Below are 23,128 nucleotides of genomic sequence, written 5' to 3'. Positions count from 1 at the left end.
ATTAATTTTTACAAGTGCATAATTGTGTATGCTTCATGCTCTTTGGGTTCTTAACACTTGTTATCTACAAGTCAAATCTGAGTCAAGTGAGTCAAATCTGGAAGGACGTGACTGAGGTAGAATATTAGCATGTGTAACTTTTTTTATAACTGGGGAAAGTAAAAGTCCTCTTCAATTGGTGAGCTTTCATAACATTAACTGGAAACTTTAATTTCATCCTTCAGAAGTAAAAGTTGTTGTTACCTATTCCAAGGTTTTGGGGTGGTTTTTTTTACGACACTTAATTACTGGCTGGAAAGGTTAGTCCTCTTATTTCAGGTTTAAATTACAAGAAAATAATGTTATCAGTCTTTTTTTTTGTACAATTTTATATTTATGGAATGCAAAATTATGCCTTTATACATATACATATACATATATAAATGAATGACAATAAAACTGAACTGAAATAGGAATATGTACACAGCAGAGTACTGAGTTATCTATCCTTAATGTTGCTCAGAGGAGACAAATTTGAAGTGCTGTTCAGAAGCATTTTTTACATACTTCATCCATCACAATATCAAATAGTTTAGGTTTGCACTTTTATTCATAATACTCATGAAGGTGGAAATCATACAGTATCCTGACACCTGAGCTGTAGAGATAGCATCCCTCTGCGACATTGTTTAGGATGGTTATGATATCAAGTTCTGTAATACTTTCAAATTTATCAGAATTTCAGTATGATAGAAAATTGTATTTTCCTCAAGGTACAGATGGCTGCTTATATTCTGAGCTATTTTACATGAAAACAAAGCCAGAAGGAATTTACTATTTCATTCATACCGTACCACAGTCTTGTTACAGATAAAAGTGATGAGCAGGTTCAGAGTACATGGAAAGATGGTAAATGCATTTTTGTTTTCTTTTGCTTAGAATACGACGTGGGAATTGGCACTAATGGTAGAGTCAAGTATTTGGAGATCAGTGTTGCCGCAGGGCACACATAAATAGATCTTTTAGCTCCATCTAGTGTTCCACACTGGATTTTTAAATACCTGAGCAAGGCCCACGAGGAAACCATCATTTATAGCCTGTTTATTCCCTCTCAGTGGCAACCATCTCTGCAGTGTTTCCCAGCTTTGCACAAATTCCTATTAAAAATACAGCCTGGGCATTATTTATCTATGTAATGAATTCACCTGCATTGATATGACTTCTCAGGGTAAATTTTTGTTGCCAATGTTTAGTGTTGTCTGGGGACCATAAGCTGTTTGTAATGTGTTTACAGTAGGTAGCCAAACATGCTCACATCCTAATTGCATTTTTAAGTACTACACTAATAGGTGCCAGCACTGGCTTTTCTGCTTGTCTTGGTACATGGTCATATTTCCCCAGTTGTCCCATAACTAGAGAGGGAGGAAGGAACTACAGTGAAATTAGTTTCATACAGTCATGCAGCTCTCCTAAGTCATCTACTGTAGTTAAGTGTTATGCATCTTTCTTCAGTATTTGCATAAGAAAATTAGTTTCTCAGTGAAAGTTCAAGAGCATTTACATTCCATTAAAAGAATGTTGAAAAAAAGCTGTTTTTTCCAAGGTGCAGAAGAAAAGTCCAGCAAAAGGAGATATATATATTTTTATATATAAAAATATATATGGCCAAGACAGTCTTATAGAAAAACATGTAACTTCAGGAGGAGAACAGGTGAGAATTTAGCCAAAATATCAATGTCAGTCAAGAAATGGGAACAAAAACTGAGATCTGCCCAGTGGCACAAAGCCCTAATGTTTCTATTTCCGGAAGTGTCTTTGTTTTGTCCGTATGGACACTGTAGCTAAATATTCTGGCCCTGCAAGTCACAGCATTTCTAGAGTTCATGTGTCCAGAAGACTTCATTGTATCAGGGTAGTTTTACAGCACAGAAAGCTTAATGATTATTCTAATAGCACCCTCCTTAGTGCAGTGTGCCATGCTAAGTGTTCACCTGTTCTTAGAGGAGAGGTTGGGAAATAGCATCACCCTGCCAGGTCTTATACAGGAATGGTAAACACTCAGCATCTCCATTCTCTTTGTTGTATTGAAGAGAGGCTTTGTTTTAGGAGCTGTCAAATTACATGAGCAAAGTGGAGGTATCAGTAAATCTGTAAGGCCAGTTACACTGTCTTCTGCATCAGTCCCCAAAAATCATCTTCTCTTGAAATGCATGGGAAAGGCACACAGCCAGCAGGGATGTTTAGAGATCGTTTCTTGATGCTTGTATTTGAAATACTGATTTCACTCTAAATACATCAATTTTTCTACAGTAGGCATGTACTTCTGCTACTTGTAACCATTTTCTTCCTTCCTGTGTTTCCTGTTGTCCCATTTTAAACTATATGCTATACTTAGCAGTCTTCCAGGTCATAACCCCCAAAAGGTAGTGATCATGTTTGTACACTGTGTGGCACGTGGTGGAGATTTCTGAATGCTGTGGGAGGGACAGTCAGAGTTGGTGTTGGAGCAGTAGCAATGACCTGAATTAGTGTTACTTATGTGTGGGTATATAACCAATAGCAGTGCTCACCAGAACAAATCATTTACTTTAAGTCATTTGCCACACTGACTGTCTTGAAATAGCAAATAAAGATCAAGATTGAAGCTGCCTGGCTGCAGAAGTCTATCCCTACATTTATAGTTTAAAAAAAATTTCACTTTTATTCCTAGTCTTATCTTTGTAAGGCTTTCTCTCTTAGTATATCCTGCACCTACTTCTATGTGCTTTTTTTGAATCCTCTCATTTGTCCTTCTGCCTAAGCTTTGGTAGCAGGTAAGGCAGTAAAAGGAGGCTGGTTCTTTTGCAAGTGCTGCATATCTAAACTTCTCCTGATGAATACACAGGTTTCCGCCTCACTTGGCTATAACATGATAAAGGCCTCTAAAGTTTGGGGGGTTTTTTTGAGACCAAGATGTTAGGAAACCTATTATTTACAATAGAAGAGAGGCAAAATATCAGCACATAAACCAGAAGTCACTTTTCTTTTGAGGTGATGAGCGCCCAGCAGTGCTGGTGATGAGTAGCTTTAAAAACTTTTCAGTGAATAAGGTCTGTTGGTTTTTAGGGGAATCCTGTAAATATGTGAGCACAGCTATTTCTGTAGTTGCAGATTTATCTAAAATAAGAAGTTATTCTTCTGTGTAGAAGAGCATAAGATCAATTCAGCAGTCATATTCAAAATCTAGATCTTCAGAAAAAGGTTTTCATTTCAAACAAAAAGCTTTTAGATGCAGAGCTATGTTAGGAGGCCTGACACATAGGAGGCAGTGTGTCATTGCAGCTCTGATAGGCATGTGGCAGTGTTAGGTGCACATCAGGGTAGTTTCCTTCCCACTTAGCTCTCCAAGATCTGAAACAAGGAGAGAGAATGCAACCTTTCTTGCTATCACTGATTTCTCTGCCTGATGGCTTCCAAATTAGAGGGTTTTTCTTAACAGGACCACTGAGTTGTGTTAATTGTAGATATATTACTAATCTGAGAGCTTTTCTCACTCTTTCAGAAACTTGGGAATGACACAACTCCCAGAGAGTCTTTTGACACAGCAATGAGCTCAGAACGACTGGATGGAAGTGGTACAGGTACAGTATAAGTTTCCTGGTATAAACTTCCTAGAAAACGCAAAATGCCTGATGTCCAAAATCTCACTTCCCTCTTCAGATTTAATGTCTGCAATTGGTTAAGCAAAGTAGGAGTTTACACTATGTGAAGAGCATTAGAAACAAGCTCACTTTTTGTGCTATGGATGTCACTTCTCGTGAAGTCAGCTCTAGGGCTGAGGTTATGGCTCACTTTTTTACTGTTGTTGCACAGGAGGGAAGTTACTTGGTGCAGGTGGCTGGGGTGCCTTTGGAAGAAGGCTGGCTTTTAATGGGATCAGCAAAGCTGAAGCTCAACCCAAGAGCCAGCAAAAATGCCTGTGCACAAAGAAGTGGAAGTGCTCAATGTATCTGAGGATGGAAATATGACCAGGTTTCAAGCTTTAGGTCTGCTCTTACTAACTTGAGTAGTGCTGACTTTCAGCTGACTGTAGTGCTGCCAGTCTGTCAGTCAGCAGTGCTGACTCATAGTCAATGGTAGCTGGCTCTTCCCAGAATTTAAGCAGTCTGATTGAAGCCAGGGCTGTCTGCAAAGCTGTGGAGGCCCCTGGACACTGCTCATGTGCACAAAGCAGCTCTCCGTTGTGTACAAAATGGTATTCAGCCCTGCAGTGCTTACAGCACCAATTCCCTCTGCACCTCATCTTTCCATGCCCTTGTCAAACCGCAGTCCTGGTCCCTGACATGGCAGTGCCACACTTCAGCCACCTGAGGACAAGGCTAATAGACTGGTTTGCATGTATACTTTGGGGACTGGCCAGTGAAGGTTTCAAAAGGGATTCAGCTCTGGTGGTTTGTTTTACTACCTGAAAGGAGTGATCTGAACTAGGAAATCCAGGTCTGATATCTCAGCAGCGGTGGTATCCTGCAAGCCTGGCACACAGGATTGCTAAAACATACAAAAAAAGGCTGGAAAAGCAGGCTGAAATCAAAATCCAAAGGTGACCATCTTGATTCAGCACTTCAAAGATCAGTTTTGAAGTTTTATGTCTTTCTAAAGCTTTTTTTAAAAAGCGTATTCAAAGCATGCCCTAATTTATAAATCAGTGCTTTTAAAGCCTGCTTGTCTTTTGAGGAGGACCTTGTGAACTGTATGTGTCCCCTTAAGACAGCATACTAAAGTCAGAGGAGCAAGGATAGTCTGCACTTTGGGCATTGGAGTAGCTGGGGGTGTCTGACCTTAAGTTGCCTCTGGTCATCATCTCTGTATATGACACATTTCCCCCCACCTCACTGCACTGTGCTCGCCTCTTCCTTTTGGCCTCCAGCTCTCAGTTGTTTCCCTACCACTCTTGCTTGAGAGCTCCCCAAGGCTTCTTTTCATTGTTGCAGCTACAGTTAGTCTTTGGCTTGGGCTAATTTATTTTAAATTACTTCTAATAATGTTAGAAGGCCTGAGGTCAGGAAGAAAAGAAAGAAAGTTAATGGAAAATTGCTGAATATTGTTACAGGAGAACTAAGCTAGTGGTTCTGAAGGAGAAGAAGTTTTGGGTTTTTTTTTCCCTTGCTTTGTGTCTGGATGCTGCCTGCTTCTTTTGTATGCACACATGCACGGGTGCAGGTGGTGTCCCGCTGTTTCACTTGCAGCAAGAAAGAATTTCACATGTGCAGACACAAACTCTCCCTGTCACGCACTCACGCTCAACTCTACATGCCATACAGCTGTCTGCTTTGCCAGAGTTTACCTCCAGCTGGGCTGGAAAATGGCTACATAGGCTGGAAAAACATACTGGAGATTGGCTTGCAACAAACTGTATAAACACTCTCCCTCCCTTCCTCCCACTGCCATTAAAATGTCTGTGCTCAGCACTTCCATGTTCAGTAGGCTTTCTGAATGGGAATAGCAGGTAGGTAGGTCAAGTCAGCATCTGTGAGCACACACTTGGTTTTGCCAAGTACCAAGGCTACCAGTCTGCATTTCAGTTAGTCTGAAATTCTCTTCTGAGATAAAAGGTGTGAAAACTGTTGAAAGTCCCAAACTAAGAAACAAGTTCCAAGATTATCATTGAAACTGCTAGATACAAGTCTTCTACCTCCTGAAAGCGCTGCACAGTAGGAAAGTAGAGCAGGCTTTTTGGTTGTTAGCAACCTGGAGTCCAGCAGGCTTTCTACCAGCTTGCACAGTTCGATGGGACTGCTTGCAAGTCACTGTAAATTGATCTCTAAATACTTTGGTCTTTGTTTGGAATAAACAACATGTTGGTAAACTTACTAATGTTTGGAAACTGGAAGCCATGTACAGTGTTATTAGACAAATCAAAATACTACATAAAGAATACTTTGATCTGGCCTGAGTTTCAAAATCTCTTCTACAGCTTGCTAAAAGCAACAAATGAAAAGATGTAGCCTGCTGATCACACACTTGGGATTTATTTTCTGGGCCAGGATTTCTCTGTTGATCTTGGAAACCCAACCTTTTGTCTGTAGAGACACAAAACAGTCAAGAGCGGCTTTTTCCACTGATCCATCACTGTTTTCTCAGCAGGTAGGCTGTGCCATCTGCTCCTAGAAATACGAAGGAGGAATAAGGTCCAGCTAGCCATCATCTCAAATATATGAAAAAGGGGGGCACGCAATTGCTGTCTTGGGCAATTGAATCACAAATCTTAGCACATGTCAAAATTAGCAGGTTTAAATGCTTTACTTGCAGTGATTTTGAATAAGACATTGGGGATCCTCTTACACATAGCAGTGCATGTGTTAGCTTGTGGTGGTATTTTCCACACCCCTATAGCTGTGCATGGACCTTTCTGTGCTGCAGCAGACTTTATTTTATGTGTCTATTTATTTCAGTGCCTAAACAACAGCAGACCCTTCCAGAGAGTCGGTTTGCATTGAATAAAGGTGACTCCATCTCGGCATCATCAGAAAAAAATTCAAAAGCTGAACCAAAGGCAGAAGCTGGTGCAAAGGCAAGAAGTTCTTCCAATACACCAACTAGTCCAAAGCCCCCACTGCAGTCAACAAAGCCCAGCCTGGCAGGACGACCCACAGTGCCACAGAAACCACGCTCTGCCTCTCGTACTGGTGAGAAGCTCTTCTGGGCAGTTGTATCCCCAGCTCTAGGTGCTGTTTGTGTGGGCTGTGGTGGAGACAGCCATTGCCACATTCTGAACAGAAGTTAAAAGGAGAGGGACACTTCTTCATTGCCTTGCTCTTGACTCACATCCTTCTTTTCTACCTCCCTTTGCCCTAATTCAAATAAACTTATTAAAATGGTTTAATCTGTGACCCTCAAGAGTAAAGTGTGAGAAGCAGTAGTGGCAGTGGCAGAGTTTTGAGTTAGCCTGCTATCACAGAAGAGGTGAGCACAGAAAGCTACTTCAGCATCAAAGCCCTATTGTAGTAGCACTGACAAAAATAAATGTGTTTTCTCTAAAAACCTGCCTCTGTATACTAAAGTCCTTGGCGTTTTGTGGCAGGCTGCTCTTAGCCCCTCAAGCAAGTGCCTGTTTCTTAATAACTTGTACAAACCAGCTGTCTCTTACTTTTTCCTTGTTTAGCCTTTGTTTATTTCCTTATTGCTTTTGACTGAAAATAATTGTAACTGGGCTTTTATAACCCTGCAAGACTGCCTTCTGCCCAGATATTATCTTAAGGTTTCCAATAGTGGGAAATGTTTCAGCACATCTCCCATGCATTTTGTCTGTTGTTTAATAGGCCAGTGTCACAACCTCCTCTTCCCAAAGTACAACCACTGCAATTGAGGAGAATTAAAAGCCAGCTACAGACTTCCCAAGTATCTACAGCAAATATAGCTCATTAACTGCCAGGGAGTGAAAAATATGAGCATGGCCATCTGTAAGAGCTTGCAGCCCTCTTGACTTTTCCCATAATCACTGTTGACCTTAGAATGATGTCATTTATGATAAGGATGAGGAGTCAAAGGGATGTTACAGTCTCCTCCCTGCTCTTGATGTGAAACCTGAGCCTTCCCACTTCCTTCCAGTGGGCAGAATGTTGTTCACATACAAAATCACCTTCAGATTTTAGGTGGATTTTCATTTATTTTATTGACCATTTTAGAAACGGTCATCGAAGTGAGGGATGTTGAGTGAGAAGCTCATGAAGATGAATGTAACAGGGAGGGCATGGATTATTAGTAGTGCTTAATCTGTAAAATAGGCAGTCAGGAATACCTGAGCTGTTTCTGCCAGCTCCTATTTCCTGCAGAGAGAGCATACTGTGGATTTAACACAAGGGAGTAATTAATACTTACCCCTAATAAGCCAGCTCTTTGGTCAATAGTAAAAGCAGCACAGCTCTGTTGCAGACTAATTTCTGTCCTAATACTTGTAGTAACCCACTGCCTAAGGATGCCCAGGCAACGTGATGAAGAAAACCAAGCAAACATCTTTTCTATATTCTTGCTCTTGCTGTTGTTTCCAGCACTGTGGCCACACAAATAGTAGCAAATTTTTTGCTAAGTAATCTGGGTGCAAAGGAGGACAGCTCAGATGTCCACAAATTGTCAAAGACTGAAAGTCCATATCTAGCTGTGTTTGCCAGTCACTGTGCTCCTCGTGTTGATACTGAGCTTTCCCAAGCAAGTGGCCTCAGAGGCATATCAAATGCATGGAGAAGGTTCAAGAATTATTGTATCTATTCATACCAAATTGCATTTGGGAAGCTCATCACTTTCCTGTGCTGAAAGTGAAACAGTTGACTCTTTGTGGTCTCTCCTTAGCAGAGATAAATTTGGATTAATTTCTAGTATGCAACTGAATCAACTCTTTTTACAAATACATAATACAGATGATACTCTGACTTCCTTTTGTTCTTCTGTCAATGCTAACCTATCTTCCTAGTTCCTCTGTTATGTACACATGCCACTGTTTACTTCTTGAAAAGCAAACTTAAAAGCAGTTTAATAATCCACTGTTGCTGTACTTCCCTACTGTCCAAATGAGGCCTCTGGAGTGTAAGACTGAAAAGGTCTTCCTGTAAGGACTGTAAAGATGGTAGTCAGCTTGCCTTACATATCCAGCCATTTAGAGACAAGATATCCAGATATTTTTAAACCATGGATTTAAGTTTAAGTTTCAGATTTTCTCACAGTCCAGAAGATGGAAGTATTTTTTTCTTTTCAGCAACTCTTTATGGATGCCCTTGTGTTATGCTCTGGGAAGTTATTCATGGATGTACAGAGTTCTGTAACACTTTTTATGTAATTTTTTCCCTGGTTCACTTTTAGACCTTATCATTGTGAAACAGGACATCTAAATTGATGAGTTTATTATGTTTCAGAACAAAAAAATAAAATATAACTAGAACAAATATTTCCAGAAACCCATCAAATTTTTTTTTCAGCTGTTCTTTCCAAATTCCTACTTATATCTTGCATGTAAATCACATGGTCACATCAGATTTCTATTTGCACTACATTATCAGTACACATAAAAAATGCTGAAATTGAGATCTTCTGTTTGACCGTTAAAAGTCTTTCACCTGGACTGAGGTCCATACAATTTGTTCCCTTGTTGTAATGTAAACTCCTGAATCCTTCTTTTTCTGACACAGGTTCTGGCTGGTTTTTGTTTGTGTATTGTGTTGAGGTTTGGTCCATCATAAACAACTGTTTCTGTGAGCTTTAGTGTAGATACAATTTTTCCTTTTCACTCTTTTGTTTATGGTACTCCACAGAGGATGCTCCAGAGTCTCCCTCCGGCCCCAGTTCCCCAAAAGTTGCCCTGCTTCCACCAGTGCTGAAGAAAGTTCCTTCTGATAAAGAAAAGGATGGTCAGAGCAGCCCCTCAGTCAGATCATTTTCTCAAGAAGGTAGGAGTATTTGTGTAACCTGGTGTCTTCTAGTGAAATTTGATGTGTCAATGTCTCCTGATTTGTTTTCGCCTGGAAGGGAAGAGGGTTATGCATTTGAAGGTGCAAAAAGCAAGGAAAATGTATCTGGTCACCTATTCAGCATCTTGTCCACCTATCTTTGATCAAATAAAATAAAAAATTAATCCCTGGGTATTAATAATGCAACTGAACAATTAAGGGATTCATGTGTACATTTATGGTTGGTTTGATCTGAACTAAGATGTTCAGACCAATAATGTGAAATTTCACACAATAATGGGAAATGCAGCTCTGTGGTTCAGAATGTTTCCGGGGAGCAGCCATAGCTTTGTTCCTTGCAGCCAGCCCACTGCTCTCTTTGTTTTCCTCTCTGCTGGTCTCTGCATGTGACTGACTTCGCCTCCCCATCTTTGGGCAATGAGTCTCTGTGTGCCAGGGCAAGGCTTGGTACCTCTTATCTTTCATACCCAACAGTAGGCTGCTCTCTTCTCTTTGCTGATTTTCATGTGTGCACTGGATTTCTACTTTTGCTGAGCTCAAGCTTCCTCTGATAGCACAGGGTATGTGCAGAAATAGTCACAGGAATGTTGCTCAACAACATGGTGTTTGCTGGCACAAGTGATGATGTTTGAAATCTGGGGGTGAGGTGTGTTTCCTTCCTGGGTCTCTCCTCAAGAAAGACATCTAAGGTGATTCCCATCACTTAAGCTGTGAAACAAAGGGGTGCCCTTTCACACTCTGACAACAGATTTTCACAGCATAAAATGGGGAAAAAATGAGTTGAGGTAGCTACATAATGCTGGGTTGTGAAGACTGAGAAGTTGTGCTGCAGAATCCACTGTCATCATTCAGACGATCCAGATTACCAAAAGCAACAGAAGTCAGGCACTGTGCTTTCTTACTCCTTGCTCCCTTTAAGCCTCTCCAGTCAAACACAGAATTTTCTATTCGGCTCTACATGGCACTGTACATATTTTATCAATAATAGTTTAGACTTGCCAGGTCTTAAGGAGCTTCTGGGCTTTGCATGAAGTTGTTTGGGAAAGAGTAAATTCTGTTTATTTTATTTTTATTCCTTTTCATGTTTTCTTTTTTATTCATTACTGTCCTACTTCCTCACTTAGCCATTCCTCTGTCCTTGCTTTCTGCCTCTCTTCAGGCTACCGTGTTCAATTTATTTCTGCAACTGGTAAATCACTGCAAATCTGTCTGAGTTAGTAACAAAATCATATCTCCTGTGAAATAAAGCTACAAATTAGATGATACTTGATTGTAAAATTGCTTTATGTCGATGATTTTAACTGTACTTCATGGAACAACCTGAAAATACACCTCTTTGCACTGTGCAGCTACGAGATCGGGCTGCAGTTACCAACATCTCAAGATATCTGGACTACATTTAAACAAGCAACTGGCATACTGATTACTTCTCTCTGAATAATTGATTAAATGGGTTGGATAAGTGAAAATTTTCATATTACCTTCTGTATGTGGGCCTACAGAACAGCTTAGGAGTATAAACAAATCCTTTTCCTTGCTAGAGCAAACAGGAGATTGTCAAAAAAGAGATGCAGCTCTTGACTGTGCCAAGCCATCTGGCAGCGTGAGAACCACTCCGGGGCAGTATTCTACCAGTGCAGAAGAGGAAGCTAATGTGCTTGGGCAGAGGATGGCACAGCCAACTTCTGGTTAGATGTTTTCATTTTTCATCAAGGTGGTGCTTGATAACTGGCACTAACAATTGTTAAGAAATGGTAATAGCAAAGAATCCATAGAAGGGTGTGGGTTTGTCTTCTGTCATCATGAGAAAGGTAAAAATCTCTTGGGGTTCTAATAATATTTCTGCCCTCATAGGATTTACATGGCATGAAAAAATTCACAGATACAACATGTTTTGTGCATGTTTCCTTTGTGTCAACTCCAGTCACCAGTTCCATCTAGCACATGCAGCCCCTCTGCAGAAGAGCACTCACTACTATCTGTGACTGCTCAGTGCAGCAACACTGGCACACTGCAGGAAGGCTGGCTGCTGCTTGCTGTGTTGCACACCTGTCATTTCTAAGATCATGCACTTCAGTGTTTCAAAAAACATTTCAGTTTGAATATTGTTAGTGCCAGTTTCAGTGCATCACTCACAAAACCATTTGAGAACTGGGTAAATCGGATTATTTATTGTTACTTTGATTTTCAGTTGCAAAAGCAAAGAAAAATGCCACCTAAAGAACCCAAGCCCAGCATGTTAGTCAAAGGAGCAGCTTTGACTCACAGTGAGCTCATTCAGTAGGCTATAAAAGTGTTCATTTCTTTTATGTGCTTTTAAAATATAAAAGCTCCTGTTCTCAAATGGTACATGTTTATATGTTTCTTTACCTGTTAAATGGTTCATTTGAAAAGTTGTTCAAAATTACTTTTTTTTTTCTAAAGTGTTTTAATTGTGTATTTGAACACCTTACGCAATTCCATTTACCCACAGTTTTTCTGCTTATAAGACATCACCTAACCCTTCCTCAGCCCAAAATTTATCCTTTTTGTATTATAGAATCAAAGTTAGTCCATCCAAACTGAGAATCTCCCTTTCCTATCATAATCAAATTATTATATTTTAGTTCATTCTGAGATACCTCTCTGGCAAAGTAAGTTTTGCAGGCTGAGATCCTGCCATAGACTGATGCAGGTCACCTGTGTTGTACGGTTTCATCGAGGCGAGGGTAAGCTCTTCTGGCAGAAGCCTGCTTGCATTATGTGGACTTAAATGCCTGATATATCTTTCAGTCATTTATGAGGCAAACTACTTGCCTATATTTATCAGGCCATAAACTAAAATGGCTGCTGCAGGATGTGTTTTGGGTTTTGTTTGAAGTCAGTGAAGGCCAGACAAAGGCCAGGTAATTATTAGGAGCTACTGGTATCAAGGATGACTCAAAAAATTTCCAGGGACCTATTTCTTTGAAAAGCAGTTGTGTTTTGGAAGGTAGAAATGCCTGAATATTTTTGTACAGGATAATCCTCTCAAATTCTGTGAAATGGCTTTAAACACTTTTCTCAAAATCCCTTCCTGTTTCCCAGCTTGTAATGCCAGGATAAGAATGCAGTGATTGTGTAGCTGCTGGCCCTTATTTCCTCACATATTTTGGCTAGCACAAAGGAAAAAACAGGTATTTTGGACTCAGGAGAACTATTTGGCTGCCTTGGGATCCCTCTCTGTACTTCCCACATTCCTGGCAGTCCATGGCACAGCCTGCCACACTTAGAAATGGCTGAAGAGATGGTCAGTGGCACGCTGCTGCTGTGGCTGGAGCTGCGTGCTGGGGACAGGGCAGGCTGTTCATTGCAATGATGAGGCTACAGGTGAGTGCTACACGGGGAAGGAGAAGAGGTGCTGCATGGCCACAGCAGCCTCTTGTCACGGGAGGTATTCACAAAAGTGGTCAGGAGCAAGGATCAGTGTGAACCAAAGCTGACCATCCCTACCCAAAATGGTGGAGCAAAGAAGGTCTTGTAATGACAACATTTAATTTTGTGGGAGTGAAGTGAGGTGACTTGCAGCAAGGTCCATTTAAGGGCCACTGTGTGTTTGAAGTTTCACTTCAAGTGCAAGTATGAGATTTGTAATGCTATCAGTCCTTGGGTAAGGTCACCCTGGTTGATGTGTATAACCATCTTGTTACCATAGCAGTTGTAGGTCACTGATTAGGTCAGGAATCTCAACAAGGTTTTACAAACTGCTTTTCCAATTTATTTTGAAGCTTTTAGGTTTGGAGAAAGCCCTGGCTTTATGGAGATTTCAGAGTACTGGGTGGCCAAAATGTGTACTGTTTACATTTAGATTGTGGGAAGTGAATGTGGCCTCCTGCTTTCCCCATTGCCAAGCACAGCAAGGTGCAGAGCCATGGATGTCCTTTTTATCAAGGGACAGGAAGGACATTGGGATCTGGAAGTGTAGTGGGGCAGGGAGAAGAAGTTTGGGTATCAAGAATTAATGGACCCATGCTACTCCTCCTAGTGCAAATTAATTCAGTGGTATCAGGAGCAGCTCCCATGTGCATTAATGACTTTTTAATTGTTATTTTTTCTTCTTCCTTTCTCTTCTGAAATCATTAGTAAGTCCTGTTTCTGTTTTATGCAGCTGCAAAAAGAAGCCCTGGGCAGCAGTCTCATGAGTTCCAGGAACTGAAGCAGAGGTCCTTAAGTAAAGACGGCCATCAGGGAAGCAAGTCCAGTGACTCTGGAGAAGAAGCAGATAAAGATTTTATTTTTATTTAGCAATCAGTACAAGTGCTTTGTAGCGCAAGAGCTTTTTATAACAATCGGGGTTCAGCAATCAACAGCCCTTTTAGTCAGCTGCTCTTTCACCACAGGTACATTTCCATGCAGAAAACCTGATCTTCCAGTCATGACTTACAGTACACCTGGCATTGATTCGGTCCTTAATTTCTGGTGTGTACAGTGCAAGGCATTCCTTTCCATGCCTTTGCCTAAAGCCAGCTATTCTTTCATGTGTTCTACTTGAATTTCTCTGAAGCAGCTACAAGGAGTGCCCTGCATTAGGGCATTTAGAAAGCAAAGCAAATTAACTGGACACTGTCTTACACTAATACACTGTACAGCAGGTAATGTGTTGTACTGCTGAATGTAAATGTGTCAGATCTGCACGTGACTTACCTATAAATATATTCTTGCGGTATGCAATTGCACATTGTAATTATATTAAAAGAGCACACTAATAAAATAATTTGTATAGATTATATATATTAAATGCTTGGGTATGGTTTTTACATTCTCCCATAGGGAGCTTCTTTCTTCCTGTTCACCTACTGTACATAAAGCTCCAACGCTTACATTTGTGTACCGTCAGAAAGCACAACAGATAAGGATTTGGATTACGTATAACCATGGTATGCTTCCACATTCGTATATTAATGTATATAGTTGATTGGAATGAGGGCAATTGAAATTTTATTAATATTGGTGTTTTCTGGAGGCCTTCCTTGGTTCTGTCTGCATATTAGCTTCATTTCAATGTGTAATTCTATGAGAAACATAGTTCGACATCTGTAAAAACATTTCAGCTTTTGAGGGAAGGGATGCAAATTTCATGGCTACCCACTTACATTACAGGTTGAAGGGATTTTATTCATATGTATATTTGTAACAATAAAAAATGATTTTACAACTGAAATACTAGTCTTCATTTTTACAGCACTGTTTGTGGTCTGGTGGTCTCTGATCTTTGAATGCTGGCACTGGGTCACGTAGGCAAAGTGTGCAGTTAAGACAAAACCTGTATAATTTTTCTGCTTCTAGTAAAGTGCCTGTTCCAGCTGAAAGGGATACATACACATGAGAAAACTGCTGAAGGACGATCACTTCACTATTCTCCCACCTTGGAATCTTTAGCAAACTAGCCTTTGTGTGAGCCAGAAACACCTGCTAATTTAAATTCTCAATTTTGGTCACACAGGACAGAATGAAATTGGTTTGGTAACTCTCTCCTAAGAGCAATTTCTCTGGCCCTTTTGTGGCTTCTTGACTGGACAAAAGTGCTCAGATACCTGCCTCTCTGATGACCTTCTGTCTGATCCCCGTGCACATGAAACGAAATCTTACGAAAGAGAAAAGAAAGACTTACAAACACCATGGAAAGGAGATATGATCAAATGAAATTCAATTGAAAAAAACCCAATAAAAACCAGAAAATTGAGACATTCAGTCTCAATCTACAAGAAAATGCTCTGGGAGGAAATGAGGTGCAATGCAAAGGGCCAAAAGATGCCAAAACTAACCTCACAGATGCTGCAAGAGCAGGGGAAAAAATCAAGGAGGAAGACACAACTTTGAGGAGAATATATCTGTGACATAACAACTTTGAGGGGAATATAACAGTGACATGGCATGGATCCTGAAAAAAACAAAAAAAAAATCTTCGCCAAAGTCAAAGCCATCAAAAGGCATGGGATGCTGTCAAGTGTAGGGATATGGACCAAAGATTGCCCAGTTGATTCCCATTGAAATTGCAAGATTTTGTTTCCCTTCCTGAAAGGAAATGAAATTTCCTTTTGGGAAGGTGGGACAAAGTGGAAATTTTCCAGAGTAGAAATCCATTTTGATTTAGGTGAAATGTACATCTTTCAGTTAAGCTTTGAGTAGCCTGCAAACATAGTTGTTTAGTCTGACTGCCTGTTCTCGAAAAACCTATGCTTGGAAAAACTTCTTCAGCCCAAGGACAAGAGATAAGGGGGAAGGCGGGGGGCAGACAGAAAGGATGCTATGGAGAGCAGGGCAACATGACCCAGGAATTCTTTCTAAAGAAGAACTGGCAGCAGCTGTCACCAAAAATCAGTAGAATGAATATCTATGAACCTATTTAAAATTGCATGCATATGTATTTGAGAGTGAGATAAACAGGATCTGGAGTTCCCAGAGGTATATATGTCATTTTGGGGAAACAATTCCCACATGCATCCAGCATCCAGCACTGTAATAAACATACCGGCTTTACAACTTTCACGAAGTTGTGGAGTTTGTTTGCTTCCACAAATCATTTTGGCAAGGCCAGCCAGGGGACTGTCTGTCCTAGCAGGGGCGGAGGGGAAGATGGACCTCCCGAGGCACACCTCGGGATTTTCCTGGAGGAGGAAAAATCCTCCACTCATCTCGGCTTGCCAACTGCGGAGACAGACAAGGACCTGCCTGCTGGTGTGCAGAGGACAAACAGTATATATTGAGGCGCCCCTGGGGGGAAGAGAGAGATAGGACTGCTGAGTAAGTCTGAGTAAGTCACTCAGAGACATCTGAGTGCTCAGCCTCATTCCTGTGCCTGCAGGTACACCAGCCGATGAGGCGGCGGCTGGATTAGCAACGGGGGGGTCACTGTTGGATAGGGCGACTGCTAGCGACTCTGGGGGTGGGTCGAGTGAGCCTGTGTGTGTGTTTGTGGTCTCTGGACCACATTGCATGGTTAATGCATTGTGTGGTTAATGGTAGTGTTTTTGTAATCGTGCGGGTGCGCGGTATACAAAAAGGAGCGAGTGAGTGAGTGTACCTACAGTGCGGAGGGGTTTCTACCCGCGGCTGAAATGCCCGAGTGAGGCCTGAGGCGCCGGCTGGGGCAGGCTGTGGGGCAGGGAGCACCTAGCAGAAAAGTGGAGCAAGTGGAGAAGCGTGGGTGAGGACATCTACTGTGTTTAAAGGTGGTGATTTGTGTAGATTGTGCACACTTTAACCGTGGCTAGATGAACTCAAGGGGTTCCTCTGCCCTAGTGGTTTGGACTTGATCCCAGGGAGTTTGTGAATCTTGTGAATTATTGGATAGATAGAGGAGACAAATTAGTTCATTTAGAGGGGCTTTATTGGACTTCAGCCGGTACTATAGTAAGTATATACTCTGGACTGGGAACAACCTGCCGCAGAGGATTTAGAATTCCCTGGAGTGATAAACAGAATAGCCTGCCTCTGCGGGCAATTCCTGGGAGCCTTTGGTGCATCGAGAGGCTGGCACCCTGCGTGGGTACTGTTGCAGGGCAGAGTTTGTGAGAGGCGCTGGTATTGCTGTTCTAGTAGGTGTCAGGGCATATGCCCCAAGTGTAAATTGAAGTTTCCTGATCAAGCTGATTCAGAACCTAAGATCTTAAAGCTTGTCTGTGGAAGATCACATCTGATACCTGCCACCTGGGTGTGTGTACAGGAGGAAAGGCAAGGAAAACGCAATCAGGGACCACACAGACAAGGACCACCTCGGCTGGGCGGAAACCAGTGTGCAATCTGTAAAAGAACTGGTCACTGGAAAAATCAATGCCCAGAACGGAGACGAGGTGACTGACCAGTGGCTGCACACATACAGAACAACTGAGGAGGACGGGGGGATTCTACCCCAGTGGATCCACTGGTTATAACAATGAGGCTGGGGGAAGAAGGGAAAAGGGTGGGATTTTTGGTTGATACAGGGGCCACATATTCAGTTTTAAATACAGCTTTAGTACCTGTAGAAAATGATTATGTTGTAGTGCAGGAGGCAACTGGCCAGTCTGAAAAGGCATATTTTTGCAAACCTTTAAGGTGTAAATTGGGAAAACAATGGGGTATTCATAAGTTCTTGTATATGCCCAATTTGCAAAAGGCACTTTTAGGGAGAGAATTATTGGAGCAGTTACAAGCAACCATTACATTCAAAAATTGAGAGGTTACTCTGGAGGTGAATGATCAAAAGTACATAGAGGTATTAAGTTCAGCCTTAACAGCTATTGGAATTAAGGAGGAAATTGATGAAGATATATTAAGTCAAGTATTTCCTGTGGTATGGGCCTCTTATGTACCAGGGAGGGCAAAAAAATACCTCCCCCATAGTAATTAAGGGAGGAAGGGACAATGTGAGAATTAAGAATTTTAAGAATTAAGGAACCAGTGAGAATTAAGCAGTACCCCCTAAAAAAGAAGACAGGGAAGGAATCAGCCCAATAACTGAAAATTTTCTGCAGTTAGGGTTATTGAAAGAATGCCAATCTGATTTCAATACTCTCATTGTACCCATTCGGAAATCTGATGGGTCATATCGCACCACCTGAAATACCGTGTTTTCTGCCAGGCTGTTGGGGTCCACTACGGCTAGCTATGGACCCTTGCCCACACGATAATTCATAGACAAAGGTAAAAGATTGAGAAGCGCTCTTCTCCACGTTCTCTCTTTATTCCAAGAGACACACCAAGTTGACAAACATATGGAAGTGTCTGGTGTCTGGGAACTGGTGTCTGGTGTCTGGGAACTTTTATACTCCAGGGAATGGGGACGGAGGAAGAGGTCCACAGCCAATGGATACCAGTGAGGAGTGGTGAGGGGAGGGTCTCTTCACCCAGGAAGAGACCACCAGGGGGTACTGGGGTGGGTGAGGGAAAGACCATGTGATGGGAGAAAGGGGTAACAAACCATGTGATACAACATAAGCTATACAGTGCAATATGAAAACTACTCTGTGCAAATTCCCAATCACCCAGTGCAAAAGAACAACATGCCCTCACTGCCAAGGGTCTGCACCGCCATCTCTGAGTGCAGGGGTAAACCCACGTGGACTCCGTGGTGGTGAAATATGGCAAACTGATATCACCCATGTGTCAGAATTTGGAAGGCTAAAATATGTGCACATAAGTGTGGACACTTTTCCTGGTGCTGTCTATGCCTCGGCCCACACAGGGGAGAAGGCAAAAGATGTACTACACCATCTAGTGCAAGCCTTCTCTGTGTTGGGGGTCCCAAAGATGATAAAAACAGATAACGGTCCAGCATATATCTCTAGGACGGTAGCTGATTTCCTGCAGGATTGGGGAATCGAACATCAAACAGGAATACCACACTCCCCAACTGGCCAGGCCATAATTGAGCACACTCATCAAAGTTTGAAGAAAACCTTACACCATCAAAGATCAGATCAGAAATTATTCATAATCCTTTCTGTTCTGTTTTTTTATTTTGTGAGGTGCTCAGCCAAGGATATGGATTGGAAACAGATTGCAGTGTGGCTCCTGGGGATCCAGTTCCTAATCGGCGAGGCGTGGATTGTGCCCCAGCCCAAGCAGAATGTTTGGGTCACCCTAGCCCGTGTGCTCCAAAGAGATCATCTCTGCTTGTCTATGGCCTCAGCGGATGACCCTCTGTCAACTTGCATGGTGGGAATACCGTTCACATTTGATCAGTACCCAGCAAAAATCCAGGCCCTCATGGATCAGATTAACAGAAACCGCTCTATGATTTATCGTCCTTATGTTCCATTTACGAACCCCCTAGTTTTGTGGTAAAAGTGGTGAGCCGAGCTACCCACACTCGAGAATGATCCTCCTGAGTTTGAATTATTGGGTTCTGCTAAAGCTTCCTTTTGTATTCAGTTTAACTTTAAGCCTCATTACTATCCTGAGAGTTATATTTCAGTTAAAGTGTGCCAGAAGGAGTTTTGAGCGGCATCGTGGTGCAAAGAGATCACTCATCAAAATCTTCCATCCAGTGAGCGTCAGATGCCCTTGAAACTCCTGAAGGGAACATTTTTGATTTGTGGGCAGAGGGCCTGGGCAGGGATTCCCTCTCATCTTCTAGGAAGTCCATGTACCATCGGGCAGCTGTCCCTGTTTTCACCCAACACCACCCAAATTTTAAATTGGCAGACTGAATTAAATAATTCGGCTCCTCAAAGAGTAAAGCGTGACACAATGCAATTGGACGAGCATTGCGATTCAGAAGTAGTAACTTGGTCCAAACCTGTGAAGGCTGCAGTGTCGGCATTTTTACCTTGGGTTGCCGCAGCAAAAGCACTCGGGGGATTAGGCCAGCTTGAGTGCTGGGTTGCAAAACAGGCCAATTTAACATCCAGCACGCTCAGTGACCTCCTGGAAGACGAGCAAGCAACCAGGAAGGCGACGCTACAAAATAGAGTGGCCATAGACTTTTTACTTCTCGCGCACGGGCATGGGTGCCAAGAATTTGATGGCCTGTGTTGTTTCAACATCTCTGACAAGAGCCAAAACATCCACGCCTCGATCAACCAAATGAAAGATCTAATAAAACAAGTCAAAGAAGAAACTGGGGACTGGTTTTCCAACTTTTTCAGCGGTTGGGGACTGTCAGGATGGGCAACTTCTCTTATCAAGGACATTGTTTTAGTACTTTTGGTTATCTTTTTAATTTCTATTGCTGTTGGAATTATTAAAAAGTGTGTTATTAAGGTAACCACAACCACGGCACCTACCCCTCCAAGATCTTTGTGGGACGAAACCCAACTCTAAAGTCTGCAGTGACAATCGGCATTCATTTTGTTATGTTACCCAAAACAAAATACTATCAAAAAACTAAACAAAAAAGGGGGACAGTCTCCTCCCAGGAGACTGCCCCCCTTTATAAACCCTTGTAATCCCGTTCTCCGGACTCTCTTCTGTGTGTGCTCCCTCCAAGATTGTTTCATTGTATCATCCTGCCACTTCTCCCTCGGGGAAGGAATAAACGTCTTGGAACTTTGCCACCAGAGAGTCCCTCTCTCCCTTTGTGTCACTCAGCCTCGACGAGGAACCTCTCCGGGTGCCACCTTTGGCCGGGCCAGGTAGAAGGGGAGGTTCCAGCCGAAAGGCCGAACCGCTACCCACAGCCCCAGCTAAAGGAGCTCGAGGCGGGGAGCGGCCACTCGGTGGTGCTGCTTGGAGGAAAAGGGCTGGGCAGCTAGCCTGTTACGAGGCTCGCCCTTTCTCCTGGGATCCAGGCCGTGGCGTGAGTATCGGTATTCATTAGTACTGACGGATACATTTTCAGGATGACCAGAAGCGTTCCCCACCAGAACTGTCAAGGCTCAAGAGGTGACCAGGGTATTATTACATGAAATAATACCACGCTTTGGAGTTCCAGGCACAATAACCTCAGACAGAGGATCACATTTCATTTCCAAAATAGTGCAATAGATTAGTAGCCACCTGGGCATAGATTGGGAACTTCACACTCCATACTGCCCCAATTGAGCGACCAGGTGGAGAAAATGAATCATTTGATTAAGTAGCAGATTGTAATACTGCAGCAGGAAGTCAATCTGCCTGGTCCCAAGCTCTTCCACTGGCACTATTGCGAATTCAAACTAAACCTCGGGCTAAAGAAAAGCTGAGTCCTTTGAAATGCTTCATGGAAGACCATATGGAATACAAAAGGGAACATCCACCCACATTGGGGTGGTAACATTGGCCACCTACGTGGTGGCTTTAAGCAAACAGCTCAGAGGAATTGAGAAACACACAGCTGGAACTCAGAGCAGGCAGCTAGATGGACCAGTACATAACATACAGCCTAAGGGTTATGTATATGTTAAGTCTCTTACAGAAAATACTTTGGAACCATAGTGGGAGGGACCAGTCCAGGTGCTTCTCCCCACTTTCTCCACAATCAAGATCAAGGAGCAGAATGCCTGGATCCACCACTCTCGAGTGAAGAAGGCCCCAGAAGCCCCTTGGAGAGTGACACCAGGAAACAATGAACTGAGACTAAAGCTTACTCAGGCAAAATGAGTATATTGTGTCTGGGGGTTGTTTGTAATTTCATTTACAGAATTGTTTTGTATATAATTATAACTGGAGTCTTAGAATTCGAGAATACCTCTATCCAAAGCAATGCTGAATGTCCTTGGTCCCAGGCTTTTAATCATTATACTGGATCCATAGGAGAACCTTCTGAGATAAAAGATTTAAACCTATTCAGTGTGGCAATCCATGGGAAACAGGTATATGAGAAGCAGGAGTGGTAGGAACTGTGGACACTTCAAGGGATCAGAGGAGAAGAAATCAAGGCAGGGTGCTGGGTGGTCAATGGGAAGGCTCATGAGAGATCAGATTAGTGTCTCAACCTCTCCTGTATACAAACACCAGGAAGAATGTAGGTGAACAACAACTGTTGTTCAATCCAGAATGGTCTCTCAAACGTGTTGAATTGCTAATGCAAATTAACAACTCCAAAATCCAACCAGCCTGCTCCTCTTTGCTAAGAACATCCTTTGAGAGCTGGACAATGTAGTTACAAAGACAAGTATACCTCAGAAGCAGAATAAGAAAATATCTAACTGAAATATTAAAGATAGGATTGGGAGTTTTAAATGGAATTGATTCAGAAATACTGATGAATAAGCTGGCCCCTACAGCAGCTGGCCTAGCCAAATTGAAGCAGCCTTTACAGTCATCTCTATTGGCATTAGGAACTGGCCAGTGGCAGATTTCAAAAGTACTGCCAAAGTGGGAAAAGGCCAGGGACCAAGACCACAAGCTAATACTAGAAGTGCTTAGTACAATTCAAGATAATGTGTCTTTAGCTTTCAGTTTTATACAAGCACAGTTATGGATGTAGGCAACAGCAGCTTTGATCATACAGGAAGGGGGTGAAGGTAATTTTCCAGCTGAAATTCAGAAGGTTGTCTGGGATAATGCGATTGATTTTGAAAGGAAGTTTCAGTCCTGGTGGACTATGGTAAATTTCACCTATGATCCTGTTTCTAATGTGGCCATGCCTTTGTGCTTACCATACGTAATGCCACTCTACGTTATCCCCCCCATCATTACACTAGGATTAAATAATGAAAAAATAGTGCTCTCCCCTTCAGAACATAGGGTGTGGGCATGAAAGGTGAATGAAAAGTGGCAAACAGTAAACTTAGAATCTTGTATTACTAGGGAACAACTAGGACTCATTTGTGAAAGCAACGCTATTAATGCTCAGGATGTGTGTCCAGACACTGAACAAAGTATTTGCCACTTTGAGGTTCATCCAGTCACTGATCAGAAAAAACTGTGCTCGTATAGACTAGTAAAGGTTCTGTGTACTTGAGAACTGTTTGTGCTATTGTAAAAATTCATAACAACTATGTTATTTTGTCTAGTAGAAATCATTCTAACTTTTGTATTTGTAGTTTTGTTAACCTCCTTATTAAATATACATGGTAAAGCATTAAGAGGTACTTATTATCATAGGGACTTGCATTAAGTAAAAGAATATACTTATGTTCTCGGTAAGGAGGAATGAGACAGAGTGGAAATTTTCCAGAATAGAAATCCATTTTGATTTGGGTGAAATGTACATCTTTGAGTTAAGATTTGAGTAGTTTGCAAACATAGCTGTTTAGTCTGACTGTCTGTACAAGCAAAAACCTATGCTCGGAAAAACTACTTCAGCAGAAGGACAAGAGATAAGGTGGGAGGCGGGGGGCGGGGGG

The 23,128-nt window shown here is 42.1% G+C and overlaps 1 protein-coding gene across 3 annotated transcripts in view; it reads left to right on the top strand.

Moving 5' to 3' along the window:
• Positions 1-14,595, top strand: part of CARMIL1 (capping protein regulator and myosin 1 linker 1) — a 188,666-nt gene extending 174,071 nt beyond the window's left edge. The window contains exons 34-38 of one of the 3 annotated variants that reach the window (XM_041484810.1): positions 3,521-3,599; positions 6,411-6,644; positions 9,261-9,395; positions 10,958-11,104; positions 13,543-14,595. In XM_041484810.1, coding sequence (XP_041340744.1) covers positions 3,521-3,599; positions 6,411-6,644; positions 9,261-9,395; positions 10,958-11,104; positions 13,543-13,679 — 732 coding nt within the window. In that variant the 3' untranslated portion in view covers positions 13,680-14,595. The remainder of the gene's footprint in view (positions 1-3,520; positions 3,600-6,410; positions 6,645-9,260; positions 9,396-10,957; positions 11,105-13,542) is intronic. The other 2 variants (XM_041484813.1, XM_041484812.1) reach the window with 2 other exon arrangements.
• The last annotated feature ends 8,533 nt before the right edge of the window (positions 14,596-23,128 follow it).

Source organism: Pyrgilauda ruficollis, unplaced genomic scaffold (genome assembly GCF_017590135.1).
Source record: "Pyrgilauda ruficollis isolate IOZ18807 unplaced genomic scaffold, ASM1759013v1 scaffold68, whole genome shotgun sequence".
Lineage (NCBI taxonomy): Eukaryota > Metazoa > Chordata > Aves > Passeriformes > Passeridae > Pyrgilauda > Pyrgilauda ruficollis.
The sequence above is the reverse complement of the archived record's forward strand: the minus strand, read 5'-3'. Positions and strand labels throughout refer to the sequence as shown.